At 38.6% G+C, this 13,495-nt stretch overlaps 1 protein-coding gene across 1 annotated transcript in view; it reads left to right on the top strand.

Annotated features, from left to right (window-relative positions):
- The window catches only part of gpc5a (glypican 5a), a 162,108-nt gene extending 151,271 nt beyond the window's left edge, over window positions 1-10,837 (top strand). The window contains exon 9 of the mRNA XM_059358340.1: window positions 8,035-10,837. Within this exon, the coding sequence (XP_059214323.1) occupies window positions 8,035-8,195 (161 nt within the window). The 3' untranslated portion in view covers window positions 8,196-10,837. The remainder of the gene's footprint in view (window positions 1-8,034) is intronic.
- Window positions 10,838-13,495: the final 2,658 nt, after the last annotated feature.

Here is a 13,495-nt window from a genome sequence, read left to right as displayed (position 1 = left end):
TGTCTGTCACTGCATATCTTAACTTTATACTGTTGTACTGTCAAAAAAAGTAAAATTAAATACATTTTTATTGAATTATTAAAATGTCAACAGCATTGTTTCATCCTGATGACAAGGCCTTTTTGATGTGGTCAGAATAGCATTTAATAATTTAGCAGTGCAGTGAAGTCGTGCTTACATCAGCTGATCAGCCTCTCTGAGCTTCCAGCTGATTAGTAACATCCGATCACATTTATGTTCTTATTGCACATTGAACTGAACTGAGCTTTTCTGACGATTCTCTGATGCAATTCTGGTTCTTGCTGCAACTCGCGCCACCACCTCAGCCTTGTCTTTGGTGTCAAGTTTTAATAATATAAATTTTCCAAGCTCTGATTAATGCATTTTGTTGTTTTATACCATAATGTTTTGGGCTGACAGTGTGCTGAAAAACACCAGTCCTCCTCATCATTTAAGTGGGGGTAGTGCTGCTGCAGAGGTAGGAATTCTTTGGGGAATATGTGAGTGTGTTTCCAGCAACAAGACACAGTCTGTCGTCTTTTCATGTCTAGCTGTTGTGCTGCCTTCAAGTGCAGCTGGAAATGTCAACTCATGTGAATTTTTATTTATAATGCCCATAATCACAAATCACAAATTTGCCCTTAGAGGATTTTACAGTCCTTACAGCACATGACACCCTTTGTCCCTTTTATACTTGTTTCAGTGAAGGAAGAATTTGCCCAAAAAATGTTAAGATCATAAAAACGCTCTGACAGAAAACAATAATTGTGAAATACAAGGTCTACATGGGAGGGTTGAAGTTCACAGTATGATGTCACACAAACGGGCCATTTAAGAGGCAATCCAACACCGCTGCACAACTTTGATTTGGTGTGAATGCAGCCTTAGGAGATCACTTCTCTGAGCAAAATCCTTGCTCAGATTCCTTAATAATTTGCCTCAAAATCAGTGTATTTTCTGTCAAAACTAACTACCTTTACATGTAAGAATTTGACAGACAACTAAGTCCAAATGAGATACAATTCAAGCCATAATTTGTCTAACTATTTAAAAATTAATGGTTAATTTCTTATTATAAGTGTGTCTGACTGATCAGAACCCCTCAAAAATGTATAATAAGTTCACTGAAGTGGATTTACTGCCACCTTTTTTACTTCAAAGAGCATTCCCTGTAATGGGTACTTTTACTTTTTATATTTTGATATATTTTATTGCCAACACTTCCAGCACTGAAACACTGTCATTATATCCTAATCTAAGATAAGAGCCACAAAACACGACTTCAACTGTAATGAACTTTACAACTTAATATAGTGTTTTCAGAACCAAGCCGGAGTCCTCGGGAAGTGATAGAAGACGCTCTGACAGTTTCCATGCAGGAGTCATCTCCATAGTAATAAAGCTGCTAAGCTAAAGGAATGGAAGCTGTAATGAAGTTTGACAAACTTGAGCTGTTTATAATAACCCTGTTACTCAAACAGGCCAGCTGAAGGTGTGGACATAAAGCCCTGAACGCTTACCTTCTTATAATCACACAAAAGGCACTTTCCATCACTGCAGCTGTTAGGTGTTTTTTTTTTTTTTCCTTCCCCTGGTCTCACTTAGCGTTGTATTGATCATTGTTGGTCCAAGTCCTCAGGAATCAGCTTCTATTGATTTCACTTCAGTTGTAAGCCTCTCTTTCTGACCTATGTCTCTCTTCAGACATCCTAACCTCTCTGCCGAGGGTTTACTAAAACATGCTACTTCTGCAGAAACATTGCAAGCAAATTTCCAAAACCGGTTGAATCCAAAACAGGAAAGGCCATTATAGCTCTTTCTGCCATTAGCTGTTGGAGAATAAATTTCCTCAGGCCTGAAACACTAAAGAAATATAGAAAAAAAAGTATGCTCTGTTAGTTTATATTGAAGTTGAGCTTTTAGAGCAGCTTCTTCTCCTGGACATTCACTATCATTCATAAAAAGAGCCCACATATAGCTGGTAATAATACATTTTTGGTAGATTCAGCAGTGATGATGGTTATTAATAGCCGCGGTGCAGTCACAGTCAATACTGTGTGTGTATGATAGATATTAAGTAACATGTACATGTCTGTGTTTGTAATCAAGTATGTGTGAGACTTCCATTACTTACATAGAGAATTCATTTCAAGATTTTAATGATTGTTCTTAATGCACAGCCGGGTGCTAAATGAATCCCAACGAAGTGGAGCACGTCTATTTCTGCATCCTATTCTTTTCTTCCATCAGTTTCAACTCATCAGTCTGATTGTGCACGCATGTGAAACCACAAATGCCTTTATACAAAGCTGTGCAGTGTGACAGTTGTAGCTTCATTCCTCCTACTTCTGAACACGATGTAAGGTTAAGGGAAAGGATGAGGGCAAACCTTTGGCTTCAATTTTAGTGATTTTGTCTTTTAAATGCTTTCTTCTTAGCTTTTTAATGTATTATTTAATGTCTGCATGCTTTCATTTCCTTCTATCCATAGTATCTACAGTATAATATACACTGTATATACCAAGCAGCAACTCTGTGTCCACAAAGTGAAGTGAATTGTCTTAAACCTGCATTCTTTCTAATAGCCAGCAGGGTGCGACTCCTCTAGTTGCAAAAAGAAGACTAGAAGTCAGTGAGAAAATGACCCTACTGCTTCCTTGATTTATTTCCTCATTTCATAAACCATAAACACATGTTTTTAATCAATCAATAGTTTCAAGTCGTCTTTAATGCAGCATGATGTTCACTTCGTAAATTATCGTCCCATTTAGGGTAAAATAAATGATTAAACAGAGTGTTCTTTAGGTCGTGGCTACATTGTGATTGACAGGGCGCTACCACAGCACATTATGTGTGTGGTTTCATCTTTGATATTTGACCCTTTCACAATGTATTTTCAGTTCATGACAGTTAAAAATAACATTTTTGTTGCATAAAAAAATCGTGTTCTGTGTTCGGTTGTTCTAAACGACACTTTAAGTCGGCTGGTAATTAACAATAAATGCACCTTGCTAACCCAGCTAACTAGCTAGCCCTTGCACGGCTGATAACTTAGCTCTGTCCTCTCATGCTAATATGGTCACTTCTGGTTCCAAAAAACCAAGATGGCAACTGCCAAAATGCCAAAATCGTGGCTTCAAAACAGTACTCCACAAACCAATGGGTAACGTTATGGTGGCAACGTCAACTTCTTTATAGAATCTGTGGTATATACACATTGAATTGAAAGATTATACTCAAAACACTCATGCACATTAAGCAGTTCCTCAAAGGCACTCACAGTAAACATTATCCTTATTGACTTTTATTTTTTTTGTCAAAGCACTTTGCATGATAAAAACAAATAGTTTAGTTCTGTATATGTAGACTCTTCAAGGCAGCCTCGTGTTCAAGACTTTATTTGGGGTTTTACTCTCGCTGCACAAGTTGCATGGTCTTCCCTGTGCATTTAAAATTAAAAACGTTGTTTCAGTGGTGCAGGATTTATTCATCCGAAAGATGCATTCTGTCATTCTGTCTACAGCTTGTTGCTGATTTAGAAACCTTGAAGCTTTAGTAAGAGGAATTGATTTAGGTGTTGAAGTTCAATGCTCTTGGGTGCGAGACTCAGACGACTATCTGTGAGCTGCAGACCTTCAAATAGCTGTCCTGGGGACTCCTCAGCAGTGAATCAATAGGCAGTTAATTTCAAGCCACACTCAGATGCTTCAACGGCAGCTAATGTATGGTCCCTTACATGTAGAATGGCAGTTAGTAATAAACTTTTCTATTTCTACATTCACATGTTTTGAATTCTGCAAATTAGAAATCAAAGGGACTATTGATAACCATTCATTTTAATTCAAACAATGAGATTAGATTAAATGAAATTAGATTATTTTCGATTAGATTAGTCTAGATAAGGTTAGGTTAGATTTGATTTTAATGACCCTCTGAGGGAAATTCAGCCATTACACCAACAAGAAATTGTTGTGGATCCAGCTTTGAGGAAAGGAATTGCCGGCTATTTCTGCTGCACACCATAAAAAGTGGAATTGAAGTCCACACAGTACAAATAGCCTCTGCAGCTGGTCTTATTTTACTCTGCTAGCAAGATAAAGTTTGATAACGGAGCCTTTATAGACAGTGAAGGGGTGTGGGTTAGACTAATCCTGCCCACGACAGACTTATGACCCTTGGGCCTAAGTGAGAAACTAGAAAGTCCTGGAGCAGCTGGTCATCCATCGCAGCTCGGCTGTACTCCTTCCCTGTGGGGATGAACCAGGATGGAGTCAGAGGTATAGTGAGGTAACATCGGCAGGGCTTAACAGGATGCTCTGTTTCACTCAGCCAGGGACACTGCATTTCCCCCCTCAATTCTTGAGGTCTCCAAAGAGATGTAAACAGCAAGATGGATGCTGACAGCTGGTGTGGTGCAGTTGTCTGTATTGATATCCGTTTCTGCTAAGGTGTAGACAATTGGGGGTGTTTCAGTTCAACCCGAGGCAATTTGGGGTGTATAACGGGAAGGTGAGAGGGAAAGAAGCTGGGCTGTTGTTGTGGTTTTAAACCTTGAAGTCATTATCTCATTACTATATGCCCTGTATGGTCATGGTTAAATGTTCTCCTTACACTTACACTCCTCACTGTAAACAAATTACCTCCCTGAATAAACATCCTATTTTATCTCCTCTTATCTATAGTGTCGACAAGGAACAAAAAAGTCCTGACTTCAGTAATACTCAGTTAGACGACCAGAGGGAATAACAATAATTACAAATCTGTAGTTTGTAATGATGTCATTAATAGAACATACAATATGTAATGGACTACAACAGCAGAATCCTATTGTTAATTGAAATAACAATAATAATATCTCCCAACTCACTCTTTAAAAGTGGACTAATTCAAGAAAGATGTTGTGAAAGTTTACAAATATCAAGTTATTACTGGGAAGTTCTATTAAGTCTTATTTCTAACCAAGTGGCAGCCTCTGGGGCTGAAAATTAAAACAAGTTCTCCAACATAAACAGTAGAAGAGGTTATGTGTCAGTACCACAAATCAAGGCATATGTTTCACGACACATATGAATTTGAAACTTTGGCTGTCAATCACTATTACGTCAGCAAGATGGCGGCCGCCGCATTACAGCAGACAGTGAAATTAGTAAATATAGCTTGTTTTTCACTGCCTGTACACCCGACCTATATTGACGTTTTTAATGGGAGAACAGGTTGAATAAAGCCAATGGGGAAGTGCCAAAAGAAAGTTGCAGTTCCTCAAATCGCCACTTGAAGCTTAAGCAAAACCAAAAAAAAAAAGGTTTTGGTCTCTAAAGCTAATTTCTCTGTTTATAACTGTATGGGGGTGATTTTCATATAACCAGGCGGGTGCCCATTTCTGTTCTAGCTGCGTCCCACAGTGAACTAAATTTTGTCACTTTGGATACCAACGGGCAACCTCACGGATACTGCGTCCATATTTTATACATTCTGTGTTTCTTATATTTCGCTGCTACAAGTCAAGTCAAGTCAATTTTATTTATCTAGCCCAAAATCATAAATCACATATTTGCCTCAAAGGGCTTTACAGACTGTACATGGGAGGACACCATCTGTGCTTAGACCCTCACATCGGCCAGGGAAAAACTCCTCAAAAGACTCTTTTAACAGGGGAAAAAGAAGAAGAAAGCCTCAGGGAGAGCAACAGAGGAGGGATCCATCTCCCAGGACGGACAGACTTGCAATAGATGTCGATGTACAGGGCAGATCAACAGAGTAGAATAGAGATGATAGAGGTTGAATGGGGAGAGGGAGGGAGGATAGAGAGGGACGGCTGAGAGGAGGAGAGAGACAGAGAGGAGCAGGAGTCCTGGGAGGGGCACAGCAGCAGCTGATGAAGCGTCACCATTGTCCAGTAGTGATGCAGTGAGTGTAGATCTCGGGCCGACCAAGATCCACACAAGGTAGTTTTGTAGCAAAACGAGTGACGATCAATAGGTGTAAAGCTAATATAAAGCACTGTATCTTCTGCATGGAAGGAGTCTTAAAACTTCAGACTCAGAAGTGACCCTTGTAATGCATCAAATGCCATATGGAGGGAAGACGATGTGTAACCAAGGTCAACATCTTGGTCGCCAAACTGTTAAGAGGAATACCACCTTTGTGCATTGTATCCTTCTCTTTTTTTACAGCACCTGTTCTGCCTTTATCTCTTCTATTACTGTAGAATAAAAGCAAAATACAAAAACTTGAGCAGTGGCTGAACAAACTGGACTGAGTGAGAAAATAAGAAGAACATTTCCTGTAAATAAATCCATCTGTTTACCAATATTTATTTAGACTATTAGTATTTACGGTGACCATGCATAGTCTGCATACATCCTTAAGACCTTTACACAAACATGTCTGATGACACAAAGGAGCACCCAAGATGCTCTCTGCTGCACCTCTGGGGATGAGACGGAGGCTGAAGGTGCTCCCTAGTTGCACCAGCTCACTATAAATAGGGTGTTGGAAAACAAATAAACAACCTTAATGGTTCAGTGGGAGGACTAATGTATTTCAACTGTGAAAGATGTGTCAAGCATTACAGCTGTAGTTATAACCATGAGGAATAAACAACAAATGCATACAAGTCAGTTGCAAATGTTAAGGGAATGGTGTGCATATTTCAAACTCTTGGGATTTTGTAGACTGGTTTGTAATCAGCTTCATTCAGTTTGTAATCACTGTTGTTAAAATGACCTTTTCTTTGCAAGACAATTCATTTTGCAAGTCGATTTCAATGAAAAGATCCAAAGCAACAATACATTTATCCTGTTTTAAGCATTTCATGTAAAACTAAAGTCTCAAACAGCTCATTCCTTTGTGCAAAAGAGCCCGATTGTTGTCAAAAAATAATTAAAACACATAATATTCACCAAAATGAACATGGACACTGTGATTTATTTTGAATCAATCCCACATACAGGTGCATCTCAATAAATTGAATTTCATAGAAAAGTTTATTTATGTTGGTAATTCAATTAAAAAAGTAGAAATAACACATTATGAACTCGATCCATTACACACAGAATGAAACATTTCATCTTAATTCGTCTTAATTTATTTAATTTCTATTTATAATGATTATGGCTTACATTTAATGAAGACCTAAAACTCAGTGTCTTGAATATTACAAAAGACCAATTTTAAAAAGTATGTTTAATATGGAAATGTTGGCCTCTGAGAAGTATGTCTATCTATATGACTCAATACTTGGTTGGGGCTATTTGACTACTGGAAATGTACCTTTCCATGATATTCTCATGTATTGAGATGCACCTGTACACTCTCCTATTACCACTACTACTATTCGTAAATTGTGATTCATAACAATCTGACTGTTGTGTGATTATTGTTCATGATATTTACTGTTAAAGTGCTTTGTAAGCAATCCACACTGCAAAGGAACTCTTAGTTGTTCTGTATATTTGTTCTGACAGTGTGAGTCCAAATACAGAAATTCTTACCATCTAGGCCCAACAGTGCAGTATTACTATAAAATATTTCATTAAAAATGTACTAAAACGTAAAAAAAAAAAAAATCTAAAACCCCAATTTCTGCATCAGAGTCCTCCTCCAAAAGGAGTCAAAGCCATTCATTTTTTTCTATTTTTGGGTCTCACAGGGTTAATACCCATTAGAACATCAAATGTGTATTAATCCACCGCTAAAAATAGTCCCCAATAAATACACTATTTACTGTTTTTTTGCCAAAAACTACAGTGCTGCTTAAGCAAAATGTCCTAACCTACTTTAAAAATGAAAAACTATGTCTGACCCATTTTCAGGATTGAATGTGCTGAGGGCTGAGTGCAACAGACAGATGAGAGAAATCAGATAATACTGAGACGCTGGCTATCAGTGGTCTGGTTTTGGTCTTTTCATAAGGTTTGTTGACAAGAAGAGAAGCGTAGAATAAATCATCCTTGTTTTTGTGAATCTTCCATGATGTTATATTGATGCCAAGCGTCCTTCTGACTGTCCTGTCGGTTTCTGCTCTCTCCTCAGTGAGTCCAGATGTGGCCGGTGATCACAAACATCATCATCATCATTATCATTATCCACCTGCCGAGGATGCAGAGACGGTGGGCAGATCCAGGAGCCTTGGACTGACGGGGGCCATCTGGGTCCTGATACTGCCGTGTTTACATATGCTCCTGGCCTTGTAACAGCTGCCTTTTTGCAGCATGGAACTTTCAAGACTTGACTTCAAGGTTATTTATCCAGAAATGAAAGGGCGAGTGGCTGTAACAAGCTCCAATATGTAACGGAGCACCACTTCCACACAGTGCAGGACACGGTAGGAGTGAACACTAATGATCTTGTGGAAGGTACGAGACACTGTGGTTCATGTAAGACAGCATATGGTCCAGCTTTGCAAATATGATTATTTTTTACCTGACATTCATTAACACTAATAATGACTTATTTATAACAGCCAATGTCAAGAATAACTAAAACAAGTTGTAAAAGTTTGGTATTAATTTAACTGTATTCTACCGATAATATATATGATCTGTAGATATATAAGCATTAATTTGCATCTGCATATCACACTGTAATGCACAGTAAGGGCTGTACTGCTTTTAAGTGAGGTTTTTAAAACTGCTGTGAAAGGAGTCAAGTAATCTAATAGGTTACTTTTGATGCTGGATGTGAAATCAGTCGCAAGATTTGTACAAGCCCAAATTAAAAAGGCCTGTTTATCCTTATAACATCCTACAAAACTGTTTTAAGAGATGTTTTTCTTACAAAAGTGCTTCAGATTTGATCATTGCAGGCCGTGTGGTCTGGTTCATTTTGCTAAAAAGTAAAAATAATTCAAGACATCTGCTTTTTTAAAAGCTGCGATTCAGAGTCCATTTAATTGGCATATTTCAATTGCAAAAAATTGACCTGTTCTGCTACTGCAGAGAGAAATAGTGAAAGGAGAGGGCCGGGCAGGTGGAAGTTGGAGGCAAGTAAGAGAATTCATACTCCTTTCTTCTTTAGGAATAGATTAGTTTCTTCAGGAGTCTATTATCATCTTTCAAACTCAATCCTCCTCTGCCTTTATAGGCCTGGATGGGAGCTGATAACTCCTGGAGCCACTGGTGAGGAAGAATCCAATTGCTCCTATACTACCTGACTGCTTACGGCTGCCGTGTTGCTGGCAGCCGTCTGTGCAGAGGAAAAGGAAAATGATTTGTTTCACATATGCCATGCATGTCCGGTCAATGGCTGAGAGAGAAAAGTCCTCAGCGGTACCGATAATTGGTTCCTTGGCACACATATGCTGGCGAAACTACTTGTAGAGCCAAAAAAATAATCCTATTGAGATGCTGCAGAAGGTGAAATGATACTCTTTAAACCACATGTTACCATTCATATACAGCATATATATGAATACTTGTCCCAAGTGGGGATTTTGAGCTGCAGCAGGCATAAAAATGCACAGAAAAACATGCACCATGAAATATATCATTGAAACACACAGCATATCTATACATTCATACTACAGGAATAAAGAAGAAAATCAATAAAGCTGCTACTGTAAATATACAACAGTATAAGAATTAGCTTAAATATTCAATTAAGGCTCAAAACAGCCAAAGGCACAACCTCCTCAGGTTCTCTGTTTGATCACATATGATGTGATTTGATCATAGTCTGCGACCTTCCTCACGCTGCAGTTGTCCTAAAGCATGCATAATAAGTGTTGCCATTAGTCATTTTCACCTTTAATATACCAGGTGAGACTTTTATCATGATATAAAGTCAAGGCTGTTTGAGCTTCTGAACCACTCGAGTAGCTTGGAGCTTTTTCAACCACAGTCTCAAGGTTTCTAAATGATAACTTTGACATGAATTATACTCATCATTTCTTACTCTTCAGTGAATTTAATGGCTTGGATATGAGACTCTTGTTTTGGGGCGAGTCTCCAAGATGACAATAGTCACTGCTCACCAAACATAACACAGTTGTTTAACTACATAACAAGTCACGACTGTCTCCCCCCCCAAACCAATTATATCACAAGTCGCCACCATTAAAGTCGATGCTACTGTCATTTGAACAGCCGTGTTAATGGCACTATTAAAGAACAGTGTTCAGGCTCTAACTAGATGACAGGCAGCAGGCGCAGAGACAAAGGTGCCTTGAGGCTAAATATAAGATGTCAGGTTATACTGGCTCCCCTGTACTTAAAGGAACGAGTTCAATTTGATGTCTCGTGTGATTATTATAGCTCCGTGTTGAGACAGTTATCCAGAGGAGGGAAGAAAAGGGGCCAGATGCTGATGAGGATGATGCCGATGTCGTGACGATGTGCACCCACATCCAGACAGGTGTCACCCTGCAGGCATTGCAATGTGTCAAACTCTTAAATAACATGTTTACTCACTAATATTGTGTTTGGGGAGTGAATGTGTCATTTGAAAAGGAAATTACTGTGATGCAACCACGATTTGAGATGCTGTGTAAAAGGTGCAGCAAATTCAGAGTTTATACAAAAATAAAGTTTAACAGTTCAAACATTAACTGCTTAAAGTCCACCTGGCCTGGTAGGCTTAGGGTTAGGAAGGGTTCAGATTTGACCAAAAATCATTTGAAACTGTAAACTTTAAGGCCAAAATGCATCTATGAGGCTAGATTTGAAAGGTAACATCTTCTAGTTTCTGCAGTTGTGCTTATAGCCTGTGGCTAAAACACAACCAAAACTTTCACTGTCATAAAGGATCAGCAAATTATCAATTTTTGTTGTCTTAGACGTTTTATGTCCCAACTTTTTTTAAACTGGGGTTGTACGAGTAGCTCTTTTGACCCAGGCTTTTTTTTTTTTTTTTTTTTTTTTTTAAAGTGGTCTTGACAAAACTTTTTATTACAACATGGATTTACAGGGCAGCTTAACTTAAACCTGGACCCTTTTCTGCCATGTTTTTTTACCTAAGTGACTAATGGGGACAATATTAATTCATTATCCTTAACAGCACTCGGGTCGCGGGTTGCTGATTCCAGCTGACATTGGGCGAGAGGTGGGGTACACCCTGGACAGACTAACGTAGGGCAGACACATAGAGACAGACAATCACGCTCTCATTTACACCTACGGGAAATTTAGAGTCACCAATTTCTTCCTAAGTGCATGTTTTTGGACTGTGGGAGGAAGCCGGAGGACCCGGTGAGAACCCACGCTGACACGGGGAGAACATGCAAACTCCACTCAGAAGAGCCGGAGTCGAACCGGCGACCCTCTTGCTGTGAGGCAAGAGTGCTATAACTCCACTACACCACCGTGTAGCCCTCAATGGCTCAAACACTGAGTGAGAGCGCTGTAACCGGCAGTGCAGCGTTAGAGTGAAGTTTGTGCTTGTTTTTGCAGGTTCAGATAGTTGTCATAGGTGTCACATTAAGTAATGCACCTTACAGAGAACTACTTTACTTTTCATTTGTTTCCGGTCTGTTTGTTCTCACTCAAGGATAAGTCTCCGTGAAATCTGAATATTGGGCAGCAAGTGGTCCCACTCTTATCGAGACTCTTCCTCGGCAGAGGGTCACAGAAGCACCACCAGACTCCTGAGCTACAGGGCTTCATAGCAGCGGGTTCACCCTCCTCTCTCTTTCTCTCTCTCTCTCTGTCGCTCTCTCCTCCTCCGCTCTTCAATTTGAATAAACTCTTCAATTGTATACTCCAATAAATGCTCCAATAAATATGGATGGCCATCAAATTCAAAGACCTCAACCACAAGGCTTAATATTCAGCCGTGGCATTGAAAATGTTTTACGCTACACTTTCTATACTCTGTTCATTGGCTGCCAGCTGCAGCACTCTCACTCAATACTGGATTCATTTGAAAAGGTTGTTGTCCCTATTAGTCATTTAGACACAAAAACATGGGAAATTTGGGTCCAAAGTTGAAAAATACTGAAGTTATCCTTTCATTTTCATAGCTTGGGTTGTTTGTTCAATCTGTTCAACCATTTTACTCACCAAAGTAATTGCTGAGCGCAACAATCCAGCTGAAAACAGGTCAGTTGTTGCAACAAATGACCCGACTAGGTTGTAAACAAAGCCCTGGGTTAGTAAAACTTGTTTGGAAGTGAAAATTAAGGCCAACAGTTAAATGATTATCCAAACAGTCCATTGTAGTCACAGTTGACAGAGTGACCTCCTGTTCCAGCTTTAACCTGCCCTACTTGTTGTAGTTTTTGCACATTGCTTGTTTTGACATTACTTTCTTTCAGTTTTACATCCAAATAAAGCTTCAGATTTTCTGCCTGCATCTACTTTTTTGCTCCTTTGGACCTATTTTTTAACAACATTCACAGATCTCAGCAATTATTTAGATGAGTATGTGGGGAATTTTCCTTTAAGTTCTGTACTTGAATGTCTGTTTGTCATATAACAACCCCATGAAATAACAAAAGCCTGTTTGCCAGCAGACGCTTGAGGCTTTGCCTTGTCATCCATCCCAACTGTCCTTTTGCTGAATAACACCCCTCGACTCTTTCTCGGGGATCCCCAACTGTTCCCAGGCCTGCTGACAGATGTAATCAAGGATTTCATGTTTTCTTGTGGCTTTAAAATGACTCATTCTCCAGTATAACTCTCTGCTTTTGCCTTGGAAACCGTGACTGAAATTTAAAAAGCAAAACTTGGAATAATTAATCAGAGAATGGTGTATATTTCTTTTATGCATATTCTAAAATATAAATTAGATGACATGTTAATAATTTTTTTAATAAAATAATGAAAAATAAAGATTATACAACATATTCTGATGAGGATTGACCCACTTCTTTCAGTGCTGATTGAAAGTAATTACCATGCGCAACACATTCATCTGTTTTGGTAAGACATTTTTTCCTGTTTCTTAAATAATTATTTTTTAGGACACCATTAATCATCTTTTACAATGCTTCCTTTAAAGCATGGGTCTCAAACTCGCGGCCCGCGGGCTAATTGCGGCCCTCATGGCGATATTTTGTGGCCCCCACCTTGATATGAAAGTTTAATGTGAGTTTTATATGAATGGCACTTTATCGTGTTGTGTGTGCAAGGTCCATTTAATTACTTTTTTTGGTAATTTTGTGTCTTTTTTTTGGTAATTTTGAGTCTTTTTTTTTTGGTCATTTTGTGTCTTTTTTTGGTCATTTTGTGTCTTTTTTTGGTCATTTTGTGTCTTTTTTTTGTGTCATTTTGTGTCTTTTTTTGTGTCATTTTTGTTTTAAAAAAAAATAATTTTGTCTTTTTTGGTCATTTTGTGTCTTTTTTTGTGTCATTTTGTGTCTTTTTTTGGTCATTTTGTGTTTTTAAAAAAAATAATTTTGTGTCTTTTTTTGGTCATTTTGATGACCTGATGATGGCCCTCAGGTAATTTGAGTTTGAGAACAGATTTTGGATTTTGGGGTGAACTGTCCCTTTAAAGCTAAAGGGACAGTTCACCCCCAAATCCAAAATATGTTTTTCTCTTAACTGCAGTGTTATTT

The sequence above is a fragment of the Centropristis striata genome, chromosome 2, assembly GCF_030273125.1.
Source record: "Centropristis striata isolate RG_2023a ecotype Rhode Island chromosome 2, C.striata_1.0, whole genome shotgun sequence".
Taxonomy (NCBI): Eukaryota; Metazoa; Chordata; class Actinopteri; order Perciformes; family Serranidae; genus Centropristis; species Centropristis striata.
This window is presented reverse-complemented; position numbering and strand designations above follow the sequence as displayed.